We start from the raw sequence: 24,733 nt of genomic DNA, 5'->3' as shown, positions 1-24,733 counted from the left end.
GTATCTGAAGGTGGTAATTTTGAAGGTCATGGGGATCAGAGAACAGACTATATTTCCATCAGGCGTTTTAGGTGATATTTTAGTCAACATTTGGTCAACAGAAACACTTGGTATTGTCATAATAATAGTACATTGTAGCTAGTGGTTTTATTTACATGTTCAAGCATTCAGCAAGTACAAAGGCTTCTGGTCCTCGTGCAGTATTCCTTCTTTGGTTAGAGACTGATAAGAGCAATTCAGGTAATTCTAAAAGGAGCCAAGGTATTGGTGAAAAAGGAGAAATCCACTTCTGAGAATCAGGCTTACCAGTGTCAAAGTTAGACTAATTGCAAAAATGATTTGATAGCAAATCTTACTTTTGAACCCAAGCTTCTTAACTTCTTTATATTTTTAGACATTTTATTTATTTATTTGAGACAAAGAACATGTGAGTGGGAGGTGGGCAGAGGGAGAGAGAGAGAGAATCCCAAGCAGACTCCCTGCTGAGTGAAGAGCCCATCAAATGGCTCAGTCCCACAACCTTGAGATCATGACCTGAGCTAAAATCAAGAGTAGCATGCTAAACCGATTGAGCCAACAGGTGCCCCTTAACATCCTTCTTGTTGTGTTTAGTTGGGACTGGTTCTAGGAATGGAGATTTGGTAATAAGTAGGAAGAAGTTATCTTCAAAGTTGAGAAGCTAGACAAGTACTGACAGGATCTATACATAATAAGTATCCTGCTTGTATTCAGTTCTTAGAAATTATTTTTAAAGATAATTTCTTAATCAACGGAGGGTTGCTGGAGGGGATGAGGCAGGGCGGTGGGATAACTGAATGATGGACATTAAGGAGGGCATGTGATATAATGAGCACTGGGTAGTATATAAGACTGATGAATCACTGCTGAAATTAATAACATGTGTTAATTAATTGAATTTAAATTAAAAAATAAAATAAGAAAATAGAATGATTTCCTGTAATTGGTTAAAATTGGTAATAATAATAATTGCAACCTTAAGGCTTTTGTTGAGCTAGAATTCAAAGATTAGGAGTAATAACTGGTTTAATTAAAATGTAAACTCTAGTTAAGATTTAATTTAATTCCTCTCCTTCTCAAAGTGATTCAGTTCATTGATAAATATAGATTTAGCTTTTAAGAACAAATGTTTCTGAAATTATTTTTTTCAATTATTTTTGTAATATTGTAGTTACCTCAGGCAGCAGTGAATTTTTTTTTTAATATTTTGAATATTCTCTTTACTGAATTCTGTTTGGGATATATACTTGTGAAATTATTGAAAGGTAAACAAGCTCCTGTAGATTAATTGTGGGTAATTGTGGAGCATATTTTTGTTGCATATTTTGGAGCATATCAGAACCATCCCCATTATCAAAAACTTCAGTTTTTAACAGATTTATATATTTTGAATATATTTTAACATCTGTTGAAACAATATAAAGAATAGATTTTTAACACATATCTGTTTCTCAATTAAGTGAAGATGAGAAACATTGTAGACCAAATATATTTTTTTTAATTTTTATTTATTTATGATAGTCACACAGGGAGAGAGAGAGAGAGAGGCAGAGACACAGGCAGAGGGAGAAGCAGGCTCCATGCACCGGGAGCCCGACGTGGAATTCGATCCCGGGTCTCCAGGATCGCGCCCCGGGCCAAAGGCAGGCGCCAAACCGCTGCGCCACCCAGGGATCCCTTGTAGACCAAATATTGAGCTCATTCTTAGTTATTTTGTATTAATAAAGTTTATTAATTTTAAAAGTCATGTTTATACAACTAAGGACATTTGGGAAATTACAGAGGAAGTTGATTAAAATATGAATTCAGTAATATTTTCTTCAGGAAGCTTATCAAAGATAAGCAAGATTAGTGTGTTTTGTGCAGTTGTGCATATGAGGGTAGATCTGTGTACAATCATTTTTAGGTTTTAGTGCCAGCATTAAGCCAACTATCTAAAATGAATTGGGTAGTTATTTATCCTTTTAAATTTTTTCTGCATTTAAGGTAAGAATCATTAGCAAAGAATAATATATTCCTTAAAGATTTGAGAGATAACAACCCTATGATCAACTAACTGTATTAGATGTCCTTCCCATTTGTTTTGAATTAACCAGTTTTTTTTAGGATTTTCAAATCTGGCTTGAGTTCATTTTGATAATTTGTGTTTATCTAGGAAATCATGTGTTGATTAAATGTTTAAAATTTATTGTTTTTCATTCTTTCTAAGTATTCTGTATGTTTAAAAACTTTTTTTCTGTGGTGTTAGCTTTATGTTTGTATTTCTTAATTTTTTAAATTTAGTGAGAGTTGTCTTATCTTCAGATAATTGGCCTTTAGATATATCAGTTCTACCATTTTGCTTAATATGTATTAATTTCTTTTTAAACATATTTTCTTCTTCATTTTCATTTGACAGAGAGAGAGCCCGTGCACACAAGCAGGGGGGAATGGCAGGCAGAGAGGGAGAAGCAGGCTCCTGATGTGGGGGCTCAATCCCAGGACCCTGAGATCCTGACTTGAGTTGAAAGCAGACACTTAACCAACTGAGCCACCCAGGCACACTCCTTCCTCTGATAAATTATTATTGTTCTCAGTACACAATATATATAGAAAGCAATATAATAAACACCTGTGTACTCACAGCCCCACCCATGTAATAAAATATTACACAAAATTGTAGCTCACTTTATACTCTGCCATGCCAGAAGTAAACACTCATATAAGTTTGGTGCTTATCATTCTCATTCTTGTTTTATTTTCATAATAGATGTTTGCATAAAGAATATATAGTTTTTAAATATATTTTCATATTTTATGTAAATGTTTTACTATGTCATTCTAAAACTTTTTCATTCCATATTATGTTTTTGACATTTTTAGTACTGATTTAAATATTCTAGATGATGATTCATGGTTGCTTTGTAAAATTTCATTATATGAGTAAAACTATTTTTTTTTAATGGCGATTGAGGTCCTTTATTTTTAAGGATTTTATTTATTTATTCATGAGAATACACAGAGAGGAGAGAGAGAGAGAGGCAGAGGAAGAAGCAGGCTCCATGCAGGGAGCCCAACGCAGGACTTGATCCCGGGTCTCCAGGATCAGGCCTTGGGCTGAAGGCGGCACTAAACTGCTGAGCCACCCGGACTGCCCAATTGAAGTCATTTGTAATTTTTCATTTATTGGTAGTACTGTGATAGGCATTTTTGCACATGTCTCCTTGCTGGCATGTGTGAGAATTATTTTAGAATATAGTCCAAGGAGTATAGTTTTTAGGTTGTGGTATACATACACATAAATAGTTGACTGATATTGACAGATTACTGTCTATAGTGATTGTACCAGTTTATATAAGTGTATGGAAGTAACTTTTGCTCCACATTGTTGCTTAAAAAAATTTCTTGAGTTTGTACTGCATAGATCATTTATTTTTAAATATTCACTTTTAGTAATAATTGCTTAACCTCACAATAAAAGTGTTTTTTTAATCACATAAGTTTTTTCTTAGTTTTTTTTTTTTTTAAGATTTTATTTACTTATTCATGAGAGACACAGAGAGAAAAGCAGAGGCATAGACAGAGGGAGAAGCAGACATCTTGCTGGGAGCCTGATGTGGGACTCAGTCCCCAGGATCATGACCTGAGCTGAAGGTGACGCTCAACCGTTGAGCCACCCAGGTGTCCCAGTTTTTTCTTATTTTTATTAGTTTCGTCCTGCTTGTGTAATCTGGTAATATTTTTGTTTTTCAAAACATTTTAAGTATATATGAAAGCTTGAGGTCTTATATTTAAACTTTGGCTATTTTTAGTTTTACTGCAGTTTGTAAAGGTAATGCTCCTCAGGTTCTTTTTCCAGTTTGTTTTGAATTTGAAGACTGGCAGTGAATGCTCCAAAAGAAGGTATATTTCCTTTATGATATCACATTTTAAAAAATGATTGATCTCATGATGCCTGGGTGGCTCAGATTTTGATTGTCTGCCTTTGGCTCAGGGTGTTTTCCCGAGATCTGGCATTGGGTCCCACATTGGGCTCTTTGCGAGGAGCTTGCTTCTCCTTCTGCCTGTGTCTCTGCCTCTCTCTTTGTGTGTCTCTTGTGAATAAATAAATCTTCAAAAAGAAAAAAGATTGATTTGTCATGAATTGGTGGTGGCAGGATCATGCTTCACTCTATTGTTTTGTAACTCATTTTCTCCTTATAATTGAATCTTTTTTGCTTGATATACATTATATCATGTACTTAAAATTTTATGAGTGCTATATCTTTTTTTGTGTAAATATTTTTATAAAATACCCTTGTTTTACCATTTCATGCCCCTCAGTGTGGCAAAAGTCAGTAGTCTGATAATATCAAGTATAGTGAAGGTTTGAAGAAATAGGAATGCTCAGGGCTGATGAGAGAGCAGATTGGTGAGAACTAAATACAGTAGTTTAGCAATATGAAAGATGAAAGATGTGATGTGTATGCTATTAAAGATGAAAATGTGTATGCTATTATATAGTAATTCCACTTTTAGATTTATACTTCGGAGAAACTCTTGAACTCATATGCAAGAATATTCACTTCAGTTTACTTCCTAATAGTGCAAAATGGTAATTACTGTAAATGCCTACATGTAGAAGAATGGATTAAACACTAGTAATTTATATACTGGGAAGCTGTATAGCAGTTAAAATGAATAAGCTTGATCTAAATTATCAATGTAGTTGGATCTCAAAAACATATGGGCAGTATGATTTCATAAAGATAAGAGTTAAATATACTTGGCAGTATAATGTATTTGCAAATACATCTAGTAAATATACTATATATATATATATATATATATATATATACACACACACACACACACACACACACCTGAACTGAAGTAATAACGTGTCAAATTCATGATAGTATTTACCTCTAGAGAGAATGAAAAAAAAGGAAGCATCAACTTTATTTTAAAGATTAACACAAATAAATATAAAACCCCTGGAAACATAAATAAGTACTCATTGTAATGTTCCTGGGATTCAAGAAGTATTGTCACTTTTTAGTCCTTGAATGCAAGTTGTGGGATTATGGTTGATCATCTTAAAATTTTTTTGCACTATTCTGTATTTTCCATATTTGGCACAAAGAAATATGTGTCTCCATTGTGATCAGAAAGAAAACTTTAACTAAAAAGACTCATCTGTCTTACCCTCTCTGTTTTGGGTTGGGGTATGGGAAGTGGTGTGAGTGGAACATTTAACTTTCACCTTGGCCAGTATTTAAATTGCTAAATGTATTGTCTTTGCTTTTTCTATTGTATATTTGCTAATCTCATTAAACATTGTTTTCTCTATTTGGATTTTCAATAAATAATTCCACTCATTGTCATAAATCTTATACACTAAATTTAGTTTTGTCTTCTCTAGGTTAAAGAAGAGATGCTATTTGAGGCATTAGTTACAAGGAAGACCGTGACAGTGGGAGAAAAGCTTATTTTGCCATATAAGCTCGCAGAGGTATGAATGGATTTTCTTTTCCTTTTTTTTTTTTTTTGTAAAAGATTTTATTTATTTATTCATGAGAGGCAGAGAGAGAGGCAGAGACACAGGCAGAGGGAGAAGCAGGCTCCATGCAGGGAGCCTGACGTGGGACTTGATCCTGCGTCTCCAGGATCACACCCTGGGCTGAAGGTGGCGCTAAACCACTGAGCCACTGGGGCTGCCCCCTGAATGGATTTTCTTAAGATCAGAGTACTCGGAACAGTTTTAGAAGTTTGAATTTTTGTTCTTTTAACAGAATGAAAATAACAAAGTGTTGATTGAAATATTTTTCGAGCCCTTGAAATTCGGTTGTGAACATTCCATCAACTTGAAAACTTAAAATTGAATGTCTGTAGGCATACATTTTTCTCCAGAGATCTTTATCTGTTCACCATTCTTAAGTTTTATATTATTAATATGAGGTGAATAGGTAGTAGATAGATTTACAAATGAGCAGTATTTGATCCAATTGATGATTTATTCTTCAGGCAGTTTCTTATCTTTCAGAACATCATTCTCTTCTGGTTCACTTTTTTATTGTTGACCACTCATTTGTAATTCCTTTTGTTTGCTCTTTTCCACTTAACCTCTAAAAAATGTAGTGCTCTAGTACACAGTCTTTGTCTTTTCTTCTCTATAATCCTTATCCAGGTGATCTCACCTAGTCCCATGAAGAGTATCATCTGTATCCTGAAGCTTCTAGATGAGATTTATTGCTGTCATTGTCTTTTTTATTATAATATATTATTCAGATGTATTTGAATGGGAAAATTATTGAAAGCCTACTGTTCTGTAGTGTAATTTAATGACAGTGATGGGAAATCACAGACTATGACAGTTATTAAAATAGGACAGGAATGTGAGATTAGAAGACAGAGGTAGAGATTAGTGAAAGAACTGTGAAAAAAAAAAAAAAGAACTGTGGAGGGGTGCCTGGGTGGCTCTGTGGTTCAGTGTCTGGCTTCAGCTCCGATCGAGTCCCCCATCGGGCTCCCCACAGGGAGCCTGTTTCTCCCTCTGCCTAGGTCTCTGCCTCTCTCTCTGTGTTTCTCATGAAAAAATAAATAAAATCTTAAAAGAACAAAAAGAACTGTGGAGAATGGTTTCTAGGCTGACACTGGTCCATTTATCCTATTTTTGGGGTTCTTCCTATAACTGTGCCATGAAATCTACATTTCTTCATTATATCATGTGCCTTACCTCATAGTCTCCAACTTTGAAAGCTGCTTTCTAAACAGAAAAAGCCAAACCTTTTTAAGAGTTTTGCCCTTCCTTTACTTTATAAGGGTTCAGTACTTTTGTAATTTCTCTTTTAACTTTTGTCAATGTAAAATATTTCCTGGAGTGCTCAGGCAGTTAAGTATTTGACTCTAGGCTTCAGCTCAGGTCATGATCTCAGGGTTGTGAGATCAAGCCCCCATCAGACTCTGTGCTGGGCAGCAAGGAGCCTGCTTGAGATTCTGTCCTTTTGCCCCTTCCCTCTCCCTAGCTCTCTTAAAATTTTTCTTATGTTTATTTACATTTTTAACTTTAAATTCAACTTTCTGAGATGATTTTTGTAGACCCTGCTTTATTTTTGTTTGCATCTGTTTGGTGTATTTATTTATTTGTCTAGTAAATATTTGAAAATCTTTGTGTCCAGAAATGTACTGGGCATTAGGAATAAAATAAGGAGCAGTCCTTAATGATTTTAATATTTTATCTGAAGAGCGATGGAAAGGTCTTAAAATGTTTTAGCAAAAAAGTGTCTTAGATTTTTTTCCTAAAGATTGATTGATTGATTGATTGATTGGTTTGACAGAGAGAGAGAGAGAGAATGAGAGAGTGCACACACACACAGAGGGCAAGGAGAAGCAAGCTCCTCACTGGAGGAGCTTGATGTGAGGCTCAATTCCACTCTGCGGAGCATGGCCCCTCTTCCTAGTTCACAGGTTGTTGACAAGGATTCAGTTCCTTGCAGTTACAGGATTAAGAGTCATGCTCAGCAGAGTTTGCTTGTGGTGCTTTACACAACATGGCAGTTTGCTTCATCAGAGGCTCTGATGGAAAGGCTCAGTCTCTTTTAAGAGACTTCTCTGATTGTCAGCTACCCAGGGTAATCCTCCTTTGATTAATTAAAAAAAATCAGCTGATTTTGGGTCATAGTTGTCTTTTAAATCCCTTTGTCATATAAGATAAGATAGTTACTGGAGTGAAATTCATCATATTTACTGTCCTGCCCATAATTAACAGGAGGGAGGTATACGGAATGGGAATCTTGACAACCATCTTAGAGTTTTGTCTAACATAGAGGGCAAGAATGAATGTGGAATGATGAGTTTGGAGGCTGTAGTAGTAGTACTGGGGAGAAAGAGGCTTGCTGCTTTGTCTAAAATAGTGATATACTGATAGGGAGAAATGGGTATATTTGAGAAGAAAGAAATTTAGACAATAAAATCAACAGAATCCAGCAATGATTTGCTTAATGGGAAGCAAGGAGAAAGAAGGAAATATTAAGGATAAATTCTAATTTTCTGGTTCACACAACTGTAAGAGTATTGGTACCATTCATTGAGATAAGAAACACTCAGTGAGATCTTATTTGGGTGGGAAAATATTAATTGGTATTTGGGTTTATTGAGATTAAACTTTGATAGGACCACATTTCAGAGAAGAGAGGCCAAAAGTATAATATTGGGAGTTATGGAGTAAATAAGTATTATATTGGTATATTTGGGTTCTTTCTGACTGCTACTTTATGCAAATAGTGGTTAATGTAAACCATAAGTAGGTGGGTTATAGTTTTTATTTTATTTTATTATTTTTTTAAAAGATTTTATTTATTTATTCATAGACACACAGAGAGAGAGGCAGAGACACAGGCAGAGGGAGAGGGAGAAGCAGGCTCCATGCTGGGAGCCCGATGTGGGACTCGATCCCAGGTCTCCAGGATCACACCCCAGACTGCAGGCAGCGCCAAACTGCTGCGCCACCAGGGCTGCCCTATAGTTTTTAGTTTAATGTGAAGATCTGTCTTTTCATGAAAAAAATTCAACCCATTTGTATTTTTTATGCTAATATATTTTCTTTTTCTGTGCTTTTGTGTCTTACGCTTGAGTTTTTAGTTTTAAAATCTTTTGCTGAATTAGATTAGATTGCCTTCATTCTTCCCTCTGAAAAAAATAGAACGGTGGTTCCCATCGTATAATCTATTATTGATTTTTTTGAATTTTAAAGATACTTTGTTGATAACTTGCTTAAGTGTAGAGTTCTAGGGTCACATTCCGTTTTCTCTCAGAACTCGTGACCATTTTCCAATTATTTTCAAGTTTCTGATGTTGAAGATAGAGAATTTTTTTTTTTTTTTTTTTATTATTATTTATGATAGTCACACAGAGAGAGAGAGAGAGGCAGAGACACAGGCAGAGGGAGAAGCAGGCTCCGTGCAGGGAGCCTGACGTGGGACTCAATTCCGGGTCTCCAGGATCAGGCCCTGGGCTAAAGGCGGCGCCAAACCACTGGGCCACCAGGTCTGCCCAGCTTTCTTTATTAATTGAGAGCAAAATAGACTTTGTTATAGTGCCTTAGATTATTGCCATCTTCATTTGTTCTGTAACCTTTTTCTTTTTTTTTTCAGGCTGTGACTGTGAGGAACTCCATGGCTAAGTCTTTATATAGTGCCCTATTTGACTGGATAGTTTTTCGGATTAATCACGCACTTCTGAATAGTAAAGATTTGGAGCAAAATACGAAGGTATACATTGGGCTATTATATATTTTTCCTGGAAAATGATTTTAATAAAATAATAATAATACATGAAATTTAAAAACACAGAATTATGTAGAGTAATAAATAAGAATCACCTTTTATTTATATTCCTTGCTGTTTCCCTCCTTATGTGTGTTTTTATTACCTTATTCAGGGAAACTACCATTTTGTGTATCTTTTCAGACCTTTTCCTTATGTACATGTCTGTGTGTGTGTGTGTGTGTGTATATATATACACACACACATAGTTGCTTTTAAAAATAAAAATAGAATTATGTTATCTGTATGTTTCTTTTATTTTTTTTTTTTTACCTGAAATGTCTTGAAATATATCTGGAACCTCATTATTTTTAATAACTTTGTAATATTATATAATATATATCATAAATTTCCCCATAAAATATATTACATTTATTTTATTGTTATAAATGATGATACAAAAAATATTCTTTGTGTATGTTTCTCCAAGATAAAATCCTCAAGATGAATTGCTGGATTTAAGAATATATACATTTTAGAATTTTGGTAGCTACTTAAATTGCTTTTCAAAATAGACTACACTTTCACTGGTAGTGTATGAAAATGCCTGTTTCCTCACACCTTTACTCACATTGGATATTATCAGTCGTTTCATCTATTAATCTGATTAGGAGGACTATCCCATTTTATTGTCTGTTATTTCAATGGTAGATGAAAGTCGAGTATCTTAGGTTTTTCATCACTTGATTATATATTTTGCTATTTTTATGTTGTTCGTTTTGTCTTTTTCTTTTTTTCGGGGTCATGGTGGATATTGCAGACTCATAGTTTGATATATATTGCATATATTTTTTCTTGATTTTTAATATTTATTTATGTTGTGTTTTAGGGCCCATATGTTTTAAATTTTGGGGCAGTTAATTCTGTCATATTTTTCTTTGATTTTCCTGGGTTTTATTTATTGGTTTTTCTTACGTAGGAAGGCCTCTTTTATCCCAAGATTATAAAAATATTTATTCTTGTACTTTTAGAATTTAATTTTTATATTTAGATTTTTATCTAATTGGAATTTATTTAAGATTTAAAACTTTTTTTTACATTTGTTTTTATTTAAGTTTGATTTGCTATCATATGGTATAACACCCAGTGCTCTCATCCCATCAAGTGCCCTCCTCAGTGCCCGTCACCCAGTTACTCCATCCCTCCGCCCACCTCCCCTTCCACAACCCTTTGTTCGTTTCCCAGAGTTAGAAGTCTCTCATGGTTTGTCTCCCTCTCTAATTTTTACCACTCAGTTCCCCTCCTTTCCTTTGCAATCCCTTTCATTATTTCTTATATGCCACATATGAGTAAAACCATATGATGATTGTCCTCCAATTGACTTACTTCACTCAGGATAATACCCTCCAGTTCCATCCATGTTGAAGGAAATGGTGAGTATTTGTCCTTTCTGATGGCTGAGTAATATTCCATTGTACATATATATACCACATCTTTATCTATTCATCTGTTGAAGGACAACATGGCTCCTTCCACAGTTTGGCTATTGTGGACATTGCTGCTATGAACATTGGAGTGCAGGTGTCCTGGTGTTTTACTACATCTGTATCTTTGTGGTAAAAACCCAGTAGTGCAATTGGTGGGTCGTAGGGTAGCTCTATTTTTAACTTCTTGAGGAACCTCCACACTGTTTTCCAGAGTGGCTGCACCAGTTTGCATTCCCACCAGTAGTGCAAGAGAGTTCCTTCCCCCTTCTCCACATCCTCTCCAACATTTGGTGTTTCCTGTCTTGTTAATTTTCACTATTCTCACTGGCGTGAGGTGGTATCTCGTTGTGGTTTTGTTTTATTTCCCTGATAGCATGTGATGCAGAGCATTTTCTTATGTGCTTGTTGGCCGTGTGTATGTCTTCTTTGGAGAAATTTCTGTTCATGTCTTCTGCCCATTTCATGATTGGATTTTTTTTGTTTCTTGGGTGTTTGAATATGATAAGCTCTTTATAGATCTTGGATACTAGCGCCTTATCTAATATGTCATTTACAAATATTTTCTCCCATTCTGTAGGTTGTCTTTTAGTTTTGTTGACTGTTTCTTTTGCTGTGCAGAAGCTTTTTATCTTGATTAAATCCCAGTAGTTCATTTTTGCTTTTGTTTCCCTTGCCTTTGTAGATGTATCTTGCAAGAAGTTACTGTGGCCAAGTTCAGAAAGGTTGTTGCCTGTTTTCTACTCTACGATTTTGATGAATTCTTGTCTCACATTGAGATCTTTCAACCATTTTGAGTTTATCTTTGTGTATGGTGTAGGAGAATGGTCCAGTTTCATTCTTCTGCACGTGGCTGTCCAGTTTTCCCAGCACCATTTATTGAAGAGACTATCCTTTTTCCAGTGGATATTCTTTCCAGCTTTGTCGAATATTAGTTGACCATAGAGTTGGGTGCTCATTTCTGCATTTTGTATTCTGTTCCATTGATCTATGTGTCTGGTTTTGTGCCAGTACCATACTGTCTTGATGATCACAGCTTTGTAATATAGCTTGAAATCCGACATTGTGATGCCCCCGGCATTGGTTTTCTTTTTCAGTATTCCTTTGGCTATTCGGGGTCTTTTCTGATTCCATACAAATCTTAAGATTATTTGTTCCAACTCTGAAGAAGTCCATGGTATTTTGATAGGGATTGCATTGAACATGTAAATTGCCCTGGGTAGCACGGACATTTTCACAATATTTATTCTTCCAATTCATGAGCATGGAATGTTTTTCCATCTCTTTGTGTCTTCCTCAATTTCTTTCAGAAGTGTTGTGTAGTTTTTAGGGTATAGATCCTTTACCTCTTTGGTTAGGTTTATTCCTAGGTATCTTATGCTTTTGGGTGCAATTGTAAATGAGATTGATTCCTTAATTTGTCTTCAGTCTCAGTGTATAGAAATGCAGCCAATTTCTGTGCATTGATTTTGTATTCTGCCACATTACTGAATTGCTGTTTGAGTTCTGGCACTTTTGGGGTGGAGTCTTTTGAGTTTTCTGTATATAGTATCATGTCATCTGCGAAGAGGGAGAGTTTGACTTCTTTGACAATTTGAATGCCTTTTATTTCTTTTTGTGTCTGATTACTGAGGCTAGGGCTTCTAGTACTATGTTGAATTAATAGTGGTGAGAGTGGACATCCTGTCATGTTCCTGATCTTAGGGGAAAGGCTCTCAGTTTTTTCCCCCTTGAGAATGATACTCACTGTGGACTTTTCATAAATGGCTTTTAAGATATTGAGGGATGTTCCCTTTATCCCTACACTTCGAAGAGTTTTATCAAGAATGGATGCTGTATTTTGTCAAATGCTTTCTCTGCATCTGTGGAGAAGATCATATGGTTCTTGTTTTTTCTCTTGTTGATATGAGCTATCACATTGATTGTTTTACGAGTGTTGGACCACTCTTGCATCCCGGGGATAAATTCCACTTGGTCATGGTGGATAATACTCTTAATGTACTGTTGGATCCTGTTGGCTAATACCTTGGTGAGAATTTTGTACCCATGTTCATCAGGGATATTGATTTATAATTCTTTTTGGTGGGGTCTTTGTCTGGTTGTGGAATCAAGGTAATGCTGGCCTCATAAAATGAGTTTGAAAATATCCCTCCCTTTCTATCCTTCGAAACAGCTTTAGTATAATAGGTATTCTTTCTTCTTTAAACGTTTGATAGAATTCCCCTGGGAAGCCATCTGGCCCTGGACTTTTATGTCTTGAGAGGTTTTTGATGACTGCTTCTATTTCCTTGCTGGTTATTGGCCTGTTCAGGTTTTCTGTTTCTTCCTGTTCCAGTTTTGGTAATTTGTGGTTTTCCAGAAATGCATCCATTTCTTCTAGATTGCCTGATTTGTTGGCATATAGCTGCTCATAATACGTTTTTAAAATAGTTTATATTTCCTTGGTATTGGTTGTGATCTCTTTCTTTTCGTGATTTTATTAATTTGAGTCTTTTCTTTCTTTTCTTTTTCTTTTTTTTAAATAAGGCTGGCTAGGGATTTATCTATCTTATTAATTCTTCCAAAGAACCAGCTCCTGGTTTTGTGGATCAGTTCTACAGTTCTTCTGGTCTCTATTTCATTGAGTTCTGCTTGAATCTTTATTATCTCTCTCTTCTACTTGTTCTTTATTATCTCTCTCTTCTACTTGTTCTTCCTCCAACTCTTTTAGATGCGAGGTTAGCTTGTGTATTTGAGTTTTTTTTTTCCATTTTTTTGAGGGAGGTTTGTATTGTGATGTATTTCCAAGATTTAAAATTTTTAATCTCTGCACCCAATTTGGGGCTTGCATTCACAAATCCAAGATCAAGAGTCACATGTTCCAGTGATGGAGTCAGCCAGGTGCCCTTGAATTAATTTAATTTAATTTAATTTAATTTAATTTAATTTAATTTAATTTTTAAAAAGATTTTATTTATTTATTTGACAGATGGAGACAGTACAAGCAGGGGGAGTGGCAGTAGAGGGAGAGGGAGAAGTAGGCTACCCACTGAGCAGGACCCTGGGATCATGACCTGAACTGAGGCAGATGCTTAACTGACTGAGCCACCCTGGCACCCCAGAATTTATTTTTTAATATGGTAGAAGCATCTACATACAGTTGTCATGCAACTGTATTTTAAGAATGAGGTGAGGTGGTGAGAAGAATGCTGGTTTAGAGGTATTAGAGCTGAATCCATATTATCTATAATTAGAGTATAATTTGTAGAAGCAAAATACCAAGACATAGAAGAATAAGCATTTGTATACTATACTGTACTATTTTATACCAAATAGATAAAAGATTTGAGTTTTGTTAACTTTAGGGAATAGAAATTGATAATGAAGAAGGGATTTTTGTTTTTTGTTACAATATTTTATAACTATTTAACATTGTAAACTTAGGTTTTTTTTTTAATAAAAATTTTTTAAAAATTTGGGGCACTTGGATGGCTTTGTTGGTTGAGCATCTGACTCTTGGTTTCAGCTCAGGTCATGATCTCATGGGTTGTGGAACTGAACCAGTGTCAGGCTTCACACTCAACAGGAAATCTGCTTGAGGCTTCTCCCTTCATCCACTCCCCCTACTCCCTCTTTCTCTAAAATAAATAAATAAATCTTTAAAAAGACCTTTTTAAAATTGAAGAAACCACATATTCTGATGTCCAATTACACTCTTAGCTTGCACAAGGCTGATTAAACATACTAGTTAGCTTGGTTTGTAAAGCAGAATTCTGTTGGGCTATAGAAGTGGAATTAGGAAAACTTGCATGATGTTCTTTGTATAATCTGGGAGACCCAGGAAAAAACCTAGCTTTAGATTATTTTTTACTTCCCTATAGGTGAAGTACTTTTACTTTCTTATCTCTTAGAATTTAGGGATTTCTGAGATTGAGAACAAGTTACTAACCCTTCTTCAAACATTTCTGTAAACAGTGTATTACATGTATTAAAATTTTGGATGTATTTTTATAATTGGGATAAAAAGAAGAAGTTGAAGATAAAACTAAAATACTTTTGTGGAATATTTTGGTAGAAGACTGGCCCCCCAAAATTGCCTCTCCACTACTATAAGAGAACTTTGAGCATTTTCTTACCGATATTGTATTTATTCATGAAATAAATTTGAACATGTTTTTTTAACTCTAATTTTTTTCCTGTTTTACAGACTTTGTCCATTGGTGTTCTTGATATTTTTGGGTTTGAAGATTATGAAAATAACAGCTTTGAACAGTTCTGTATAAATTTTGCTAATGAACGTTTACAACACTACTTCAATCAGCATATTTTTAAATTGGAGCAAGTGAGTACCTAAATGCATATATGCTTGCCCCCTCCCATTGTCTCACCCACTTATCTTCACACATGTATATACATATATAAATTTTTGAGTCATAGTTACAAGCATTTTAAATCTTATACTTCCATGCAGATACTATAGTCTTTTTTTTTTTTTAAGATTTTATTTATTTATTCATGATAAACAGAGAGAGAGAGAGAGAGAGAGAGAGAGAGGCAGAGACACAGGCAGAGGGAGAATCAGGCTCCATGCAGGGAGCCTGACATGGGACTTGATCCCGGGTCTCCAGGATCACGCCCTGGGCCGAAGGCAGGTGCCAAACTGCTGAGCCAACCAGGGGTCCCCCAGATACTATAGTCTTTATGTCTGTGTTAGCAAATGAAAAATCAGCATAGTTTTTGAGCCATATGATACTGGATTTCCTTTTCTTTTTAGTAGACCTCAAGTAGATTAAAAAATATGTGTTTGCTTGAGTACACCTTTGAATGAAAAGATGCATGGGTTTGCTTTGAGTTTCTGTTGGTGATTTTTAATTGCTGCCATGTGCTTGGTCACTGTGTGTAATGCTAAATATGCTTGTGTGATAGCTTTGGTCTTTTAGTTTCAATCCAGTTGATTAGTGTCTTATTTCTTTATCCGTGGGGTTAGCGGAGCTTATTAATAGAATTTTGAGTTAATTTAGAGTATGGATATAGGGAAATAGGATATTGTAGAGAGACCAAAATGAGTAATTAGATATTTTGGGGGAGAAGTTTAAATTGATTTAGAGTTGAGTGAGCCATCGGTTTCCATGAGAATGCTTATGGTAAATGCAGGGTCAAAGAAGACGTGAGCTCTTTCTGAAAGCCAAGTTTTAAGTTAGCAACAAGTTGAGATTGTAGCCCACAATTTCAATTTGTATAGGAGGATATAAGTAGAAGCAGGGTTCACATTTATCTCAAGGAAATGGTGAAGAAATGAAATGAACAGGAGGACCAAAACACATTTACAAAACAGGAAAAAAAAAAAAAAGACCTTTCTTTTCCTTGGGGTTTTTTGCTCTCTGTCCTAGCTTCAAGTGCATCTGTCTTGCTTAAAGGGTTATGAGGACTGATTAACCGTAGCACAAGCAGCACTAGTTCTGGCCATCTTGATGATGCTTGAAATTTTAAACACATAACCTTTTAGGGACACCTGGGTGGCTCAGCAGTTGAGCGTCTGCCTTCAGCTCAGGGCCTGATCTCTGGATCGAGTCCCACATTGGGCTCCCTGCATGGAGCCTGCTTCACTGCCTATGTCTCTGCCTCTCTGTCTGTGTCTCTCATGAATAAATAAGTAAAATCTTAAAACCCTCCCCCAAACCGAAAAAAACACCTTTTAGCTAGACTCTCTGATGGAGCTATTAAAAGATAATACAGTATTATTTGTTACAGTGTTAACTAACATTTGCATAGCACTTACTATTTATTAGGTAAGGTACTATTTTTATTCTGGTTTTACAGATGATATCTGAAGCCAGTATCCATTCAAACCTTAGCACTTTGGTTCTATGATTCTTGCTTTTAACCAAAACTTGGCTGGGATTGTTCTACTTGACTCAGTCTACTGTCCTTTTAGCTAGATCATGCTAAACAAGTATTTTTTATCTTTTGTAAATGGATATATGTATTGGAGGGGTGGAGAAATGCATTTTGTTGAGTGCTGTGTTTTACGAAGCGAGGTGTCAGTTGCTCTTTGGATCATTAAACAGAAGAGTAAGTAAATTGCTTTTGAAGGAAAAAGGTATTGACTATTACTGAATTTTTTTTTTTTTTTTTTACCTTTTCTAGAGGTGTAGATTAGACATTGAGGAGCCATAAGAAATACTTTGCCTAAAAACATGTATAGAAAATAAAACCTTACGTTTATGGAAAATGTGTTTGGAACTACTAAGGCATGGATGATCTTTATTTGCTTCCCTGAATTTTATAATCTTGGGCAGTGTGGTGGAATTATGGGTCAGAAGACTTAGATTCCAAGATACATCTTTTTTTTCCTTTCAAGTTTCAGTATTCTCTTCTGTAATTTAATGTAATGGGTATTCTTTTGCTATAATTTATATAAAGTTTGGAGACTTTAGACCTCTGCCATCTCATCTGTTTATTCTTCCTGTCTCTTGTGTTTTTCCACTGAAAATGGATTTCCTGTGAATAAGAGATTTAAGGCAGCTTAAATATTAACTGTTTTATTTATTTGTGTATCTCTGGTACCTAAAGTGAGATGGGTATGCAATGAGTATTTGTTAACTACCAATGGAATACAAAATCAGTAAGTAGATAACACTTTTTGAAAAAAAAAAGATAGAAATAAAAAGGTATCAAATATGCTTTGGGAGGAAACATCTTGAAAATTTTGAATACTGAAGTAAATTTTGTCAAAAATTGTATATAGACACAAAATTTCTCCCACAAGATGGGAGAGAGGTATAATAATTGTCCTGCTGGATAATAAGTGCCAAAATCAAGTAGAATGTTAAAGTAGTGATACAAAGGATGAAGTTGATAAGAACTTCCTGAAAGTCTACAAAAGTTTCTCAGGGGTGATTCTGGAATATAGTTTTGAATAGAAGATTGAGTTTACCAGATTGTCAATGGGGAAAAGATATTTTAAACAAAGGTAACAATATTCTTAAAATTGTGGAGTGTAAAACAACATGGTACTTTTGGTTGAGCATCTGCCTTAGGCTCAGGGTGTGATCCTGGAGTCCTGGGATTGAGTCCTGCATCGGGTTACCCACAAGGAGCCTGCTTCTTGCTCTGCCTATGTCTCTGCCTCTCTCTCTGCATCTCTCATGAATAAATAAATAAATAAATAAATAAATAAATAAATAAATAAAATCTTTTTTTTTTTTTTTTTTTTAAAGAATGGAGACAGGGAGGGAGATACATTTATGAAATATCCTAGGATAATATAATTGTGGGCTTTCTATGTCATGTAGAGAAGATTGGAATTTTAAAAAAGGAGGAGCAGTTTGAAGTGTATTTAGCAGAGGATTTGAACTGTGGAAGATGGACCAAAGAGAGGTAAAATAACTGAAGGGAAAGACATAATACATAAGCCAGTTGAGGTAGTGGGAGTGTGTGATTCTGAGTCCTAAATTAAGGTATATATAAAGATAATGTGGAGTAAGATACAGACCAGACGTTTCTGTGATTTGAAAATATATTTGCTGCTATCATTAATAATATTGCTCTCTTATTTCCTTTACTTGTTTAGAATTATCCTTCAAGCCATTGGCTTATCAGTAAATTTAGTAACAGTTATGTGGTAGGCATTGAAGATAGAAAATTCATAGTGCCAGGGATCTTACCTGAGTGTATAATCTAGTGAGTTTTTTTGGGGGTCTCTATCACTTCTGGGGATGTCAAACTAGGAAATTTTGACCAAATTGCTTTGCAGAATACCCATAAAGAATGAGCAAAATATATTTGAAGGCATTGGAGTACATATAAATAAGTGAGGTTCTATAGAGTTTATATCTGCAAAAAGGAAACCCAGGTTGACAAGCACAGCATGTTTGGACTGCTTTGTTGCTAGAGACATTCCTTTATTCTGGTAGAGGAGTGCTGATTTTGAAAGAGCCGAATCTGAGAAGCGGAACAGGTTTTCTTGAGATTTAAGAAGAAGGAAGAACCTGCTGGCAACTCCTATAGGCTTTCTGCTTGAGACCTTAAAGGGTTACATCTTAGAAATAAAGATAAACTAGAAATAGATTAGGCATTTAAGGGACTGAAGCCCAGTTTAAAATCTTAAGTTCCAATTGGGTTAAAAGACTATAGAATTCCTAATGTTTTTAGCCACTTGCTGCCAGGAGCAAATTTATTCTCCAGTGGAGGAAGAGATCATCCTAGTGGTAACATTATCAGTATGATTTTTCATATACAGGATCCAACATTCAGTTTTTTAACTGAGAATTTTGTTTTAAAGACACACATGGAGTGAAACCCAACATGAATAGAAACCAAGAGAAGTGAGACAATAGACTGTACAATCGGAAATCCAGGAAATGATGTTAACAGAAATGAACTATAAAGTAATAATGACATCAAGAAATTTTTTTAAAAACAATATTTTTATAAAAGAATTACAAAGAAATTCTAAGTTTAGGAAAATCTAGAACTAAAAGGTAGAGTGAAGTTAAGAACATGATGATAGTTTAAAACAGTTAGATATAACTTAAGAGAGGATTAGTGATTAGGAAGATAGGCCAGAAGAAAATACCCAGCCTGATGAAAAAAGGAAAATTCAAATAGTATAAGAGACATATGGGGCATAGTGAAAAGGTCTAAAATAGATGTAAGAGAAATTCTGGAAAGATATATGTGAGGAAAAAGAAAATGCTATCTTTGAAAATATAATGGTTGGGAATTTTTCCAGAACTTAAAACAGAAAACAAAAAATCCAACAAGCACACATTTGTGAAGTTCTATGAATTCAAAGCATTGTAAGTACAAGGACAGTCATAGTAAACTGAGAAGCATCTGGGGTTTGGAGACTGGGCAGTAGGGAGCAAGTACCGTTAAAGAAGCAACCATAAGACTGGAACTCAGGCTTTTAGGGCAAGCAGTGGATGACAAAAGACAACTGGATATCTTCCTTAAAACTAAAGTATGTTATTTGGGCAGTAGCTAAATTATTGGCATTGCAGCTCAGAGATGCAGGAAGGAATAAAGAGCAATGAACATTATAAAAAAGGGGGGGGGGAGGGTGGTGAATCTAAATGAATATTAACTAAATTAGGCAAAGATAAAAATATCTATTATGGTTTATTATTTATGTAGAACTAAAATAAATGAATATAATAGCATTGAAATCAGGAAGATAGTACATGGAATTTAAGATATTCTAAGATCTTTGTATTAAACGCCAAGTGCTAGTAGATGTTTTTTCTGTTAGACATTGATAAGTTAAAGATATGTGTTACAATTTTAGGATAGCCACTAAATAGTAAATGAATATAAATTTGTTAATATAGGGAACAAGTAAAATAAAAACTCCAGTAGTCGAAAAAGAAGCAAGAAAGAAGAAAAAAAAAAGCAATATCAGGAAAGCAGGACAAATAGCAAATAATAGATGGTTGATTTAATCCCACAAAATATCAGTGATTGTGCTAAATATACATGGATTTATTACTCCAAGTTGAAGTGATATATTATCAGACTCGATATAAAACAAAAGTAAATTACTACTTATAAGAAAGATACTTTAAATATAAGCATATTAAAAAGTTAAAAGGATGGAAGAAGCTTTAGTAAATCTGAACAAAAGTAGAGCTGATATTGCTATATTAATCTCAGCATTGCCAGAAATCAAAAAGAATATTTGATAATATGATGGGGTCAGTTCATCAGGAAGCGTGCAATTCCAAATTTATAGGTTCCTGATTTAGACTCAAAGTATATAAAACAAAATTAATAAAACTAAAAAAGAAACATGTAATTCTAGTGGAACTGTAGTGGAATGTTTTAACAAACCTTGCTGAATAGAGAACAGAATAAGCAGACAAAAGAAAAAATCAGTCTGGTTATAGACTATTTAAAGCACCCAGAGGATGGAGCAGGTGCGTTTATGGGTGCTCAATCCTGCCTGCCTTTAGGTTAGAATGCCAGTTTCCATAGGCTCAAGGCCTGTATCATATAAGGATATAGAAGAATTTTCTTTTTCCTGTGGATATAGATTTTTAAAGCAAATACTTATTTGACATACATAGATAACTACAAATTTACAAAATGTAAAAATTTATTCATAGACTGTACCATAACACAAGGGCCAAATTTCAAGGATTGAAACCACACATATTTTAATAACATATAGTCTCAATGCTGCTATTACATTGAGAAAGTAGCCATAGATAAAGCATAAGTGAGTGAATATGATGTTCCTACAGCAATTAAAATGGATGCTAAGCAAAATAAGTCAGAGAAAGACAAATACCATATGTATTCACTCATGTGGAATTTCAGAAACAAAATAGATGAACATAGAGGAAGGGAAGGAAAAATAAGATTAATATGAGAGGGAGGCAAACCATGAGATGCTTAATTCTAGGAAACAACATAGGGGTTGCTGGAGGGGAGGTGGTAGGGGTATGGGGTAACTGGATGATGGGCATTAAGAAGGGCATTTGATATAATGAGCACTGGTTGTTATATGCAACTGATGCATCACTAAATTCTATCCCTGAAATTAGTAATACACTATGTGTTAACTAATTTGAATTCATATAAAGAATTTTAAAAAATGGATGAACTTTAGATGCATTCTACAACCTGGATGTGTCTCTGAAACTGATGTTGAGTTGAAAAAAACGTGAAAAGAGTATAGTAAGATTTTCTTTATATTAGATTTATAAATAAGTGAATCTTATCAGTGGTATTGGAATTTAGGATAATAGTTAACTTTAGCAAGGAGCTCTGAATTGTCATTAAGATGAGGAAGGATTTTGGACTGCTATTAACATCTTTACAAGCATCCATATGCTTGTTATCCATGCTACAAACAAGAAGAAACGGAAAAAAACCTTTTTAAATTACTGAGCTGGGGTGACCTTCATATAGCAATTACTTTCTTGTGAAATTATTAAATAAAAGGAAAGAATTAAGCATTTACCTTTCCCAAATTTGCATGGTATCCTTGAACAGGTACCATGCTAATCTGTGTATTGTTCCAGTTTTAGTGTATGTGCTGCTGAAGTGAGCGCAGGCATTTACCTTTCCCAGTTAGAGTAGCTACGGTTTATACTACACCATTCTTATTTACAGGATACTAATAATACCCAAAGAATGATAAAAATCACAAAATCGCTAATTTGTAAAACCACCGTGTTAGTAGAGAAGTGTATGAATGTTATCAGTGCATACTAAAGCCATCAGGTGGCTGGGGTATTTACTTGGTGCCTAAATATTACTGCAGTATAGAAACTTCTTTAGATTTTCAGGAGCCTTATTCTGAAAAACAGTTCAAAAGCATCACAAGGATTATAAGATTATTTCCCAGTACAGAGGAAAAGTAAACAATAGGGGCTTAGTAGTTGAATAGTTGCTCAAGGCCTGAGCTTTGACCTTTTTAAATCTTGGAATTTGAATTTTTTAAAAAACATTCTAAGGGCTGTTCCCTTTTTAAAAAACATTCTAAGGGCTGTTCCCTCCTCAAAGAGTTAAAAATAGACCTGCCCTATGACCCAGCAATTGCACTGCTGGGGATTTACCCCAAAGATACAGATCCAATGAAACGCCGGGACACCTGCACCCCGATGTTTAGAGCAGCAATGTCCGTCCACAATAGCCAAACTGTGGAAGGAGCCTCGGTGTCCATCAAAAGATGAATGGATAAAGAAGATGTGGTTTATGTATACAATGGAATATTACTCAGCCATTAGAAATGACAAATACCCACCATTTGCTTCGACATAGACGGACCTGGAGGGTATTATGCTGAGTGAAATAAGTCAATCGGAGAAGGACAAACATTATATGGTCCCATTCATTTGGGGAATATAAATAATAGTGAAAGGGAATAGAAGGGAAGGGAGAAGAAATGGGTAGGAAATATCAGAAAGGGAGACAGAACATGAAGACACCTAACTCTGGGAAACGAACTAGGAGTGGTGGAAGGGGAGGATGGCAGGGGGTGGGGGTGACTGGGTGATGGGCACTGAGGGGGGCACTTAACGGGATGAGCACTGGGTGTTATTCTGTATTTTGGCAAATTGAACACCAATAAAAAATAAATTTATTATCAAAAAAATAAAATAAAAAAATAAGGGCTGTTCCCCCCACCAAGGGTTTTATTTTACCAAGTGAAGTATATATGAACTTCATATGATATCAGTGATCACTGGAGACGATGGTTTTCTACCTTTCCTAGGCATTGTTTCTTTAAATTCATTGTTGATAATCAACAAAAACTCTTTTGATGGTTTAGAGTCTTGTGGGAGAAAATAGGCTTCTTCATTTTATATTTTTATTTAGTGTAGTCCTCATAGTGTGACTAAAACGATTCCAGCCCTAAATTTTCACCTGAGTGGCATACAAATGGCATTGTAGCAAATAATTTTCACCTGAGTGGCATACAAATGGCATTGTAGCAAAAAATATGGTTGTCTACTTTTTAATGAAAATAGACATACTGTATGAAGGTTTTGTGTAACTGAAATCCTACATTCTTCCATTATGTAGATTAGAGATTTAAAAGGGAAAAGTTTAGACAGTTCTTTTAAGCCTGGCAAAAGCTTTTCAGTCTTTGTTATCATATACTTAACTATTTTTTTGCAAGATGAATAAATTGTGAATTTGTTATTTCCTAGGAGGAATATAGAACTGAAGGTATCAGCTGGCACAATATAGATTATATTGATAATACCTGTTGCATAAATCTTATTAGCAAGAAACCAACAGGTCTGCTCCATCTTTTGGATGAAGAAAGCAAGTGAGTAAGATTATTTCAATTTTGTTATTGGCCATTTGGGCTCATGTCCTTTTAAGTCTTAAATTTTCTTCTTACATGATCAAATAAGGAGCCAAACTTTCCCTTTTGTGAATTTCATTGTGTGTGTATGTTTCTCGGAAATTGGATGAACTTTAATATTGAATGCATTTTTTTCCTTGATTTTTTCCAGATTTCTTCTGCAGTTACTTTCATGTTAAATTTGTTGGCATTTTTTTTTTATTACATGTTGCTCTCTTCTTGAATTGAGTTCTATGTGAGATGTGTTTGTAGTTTTCATGTTTAGCAAAAAAGAACATCGTGATAGATTAGTAATGTCTGCCACCACTGTGCAGGCAGTAGCAGCATATGCCAAGTATTTGACATCTTTTGTCAGCACTGTGTAGTAAATCAAATTTATGTATAAGCTTCAGAAATAAAACTTCATATGGCATCCTCCAGTGTGTTTTCAGTGTCCAATAAAGTATTATTTATAGTTAAATTATAAGATGGCAAATCTAGAACTGGAGAAACTGAAGTAGTGGAGAATATGTTTTCTGTCACTTTTTACTAAAAAATATTTAGTAGCTGAATTAGCTCACTTGATTTCTATCTACAAATATTATATCCATTGAAGTAGGATAGAAAATATTGGAGATTAACTGTCATAGGTGGGATGACCATCATCAGGTTTGAATGGGACAGTCTAAAGTTTATGCTTGTCCAGTTTAGTTATTAAAAGTGCCTACTTTTACTTTCAAATATCCTGGTTTGTATGGAAAGTTGTATGTCACTCTTAATATGCCATAAACATGTAGAAATTGTTCAGTAGAAATATGAAATAATATGGTAGAATGCAAAATATATTGAAAACGAGAATGCTAACAGTTACGTCTACCACTAGTCTATTTCCATTAATCTAAATGAATTAAAATGTAATTAGCACAAAAAATATTTTATGTACCAAGTTGTGTATAAGTGTTTTTTGTATTGCTTTATATGCCCCAAAACATATATTATCTTTTATAAAATTGTAAGATTAGTGGTTCTTAACTGTGCTTACATACCTTACCCTGGTGTATTTTATTTTGGAAAGCTTCATAGATGATTTTGATACTCATTGTTGAGCACTATTGTGGTTGATGTTAAAATATTAAGCAGTTCTATTTGTCTGAGGTATTTTATGATAACAAAAAAACCAGAGTTTAAGCAAGTCTAGAAAAAGATCAGATAGGTGAATGAGGGAC

The 24,733-nt window shown here is 34.7% G+C and overlaps 1 protein-coding gene and 1 non-coding gene across 11 annotated transcripts in view; one reads left to right on the top strand and one right to left on the bottom strand.

Moving 5' to 3' along the window:
* MYO9A (myosin IXA) overlaps positions 1 to 24,733 on the top strand; it is a 263,829-nt gene that overhangs the window by 83,865 nt on the left and 155,231 nt on the right. For all 10 annotated transcript variants that reach the window (XM_077881727.1, XM_077881730.1, XM_077881731.1 and 7 more), the window contains 4 exons: positions 5,402 to 5,491; positions 9,132 to 9,248; positions 14,913 to 15,047; positions 23,368 to 23,489. In XM_077881727.1, the coding sequence (XP_077737853.1) occupies positions 5,402 to 5,491; positions 9,132 to 9,248; positions 14,913 to 15,047; positions 23,368 to 23,489 (464 nt within the window). The remainder of the gene's footprint in view (positions 1 to 5,401; positions 5,492 to 9,131; positions 9,249 to 14,912; positions 15,048 to 23,367; positions 23,490 to 24,733) is intronic.
* Positions 21,659 to 21,762, bottom strand: LOC144303705 (U6 spliceosomal RNA). Its single transcript, XR_013370679.1, has one exon. It is a non-coding gene; the product is annotated as a U6 spliceosomal RNA (small nuclear RNA).

This window comes from Canis aureus, chromosome 32, assembly GCF_053574225.1.
Source record: "Canis aureus isolate CA01 chromosome 32, VMU_Caureus_v.1.0, whole genome shotgun sequence".
Taxonomy (NCBI): Eukaryota; Metazoa; Chordata; class Mammalia; order Carnivora; family Canidae; genus Canis; species Canis aureus.
The sequence above is the reverse complement of the archived record's forward strand: the minus strand, read 5'-3'. Positions and strand labels throughout refer to the sequence as shown.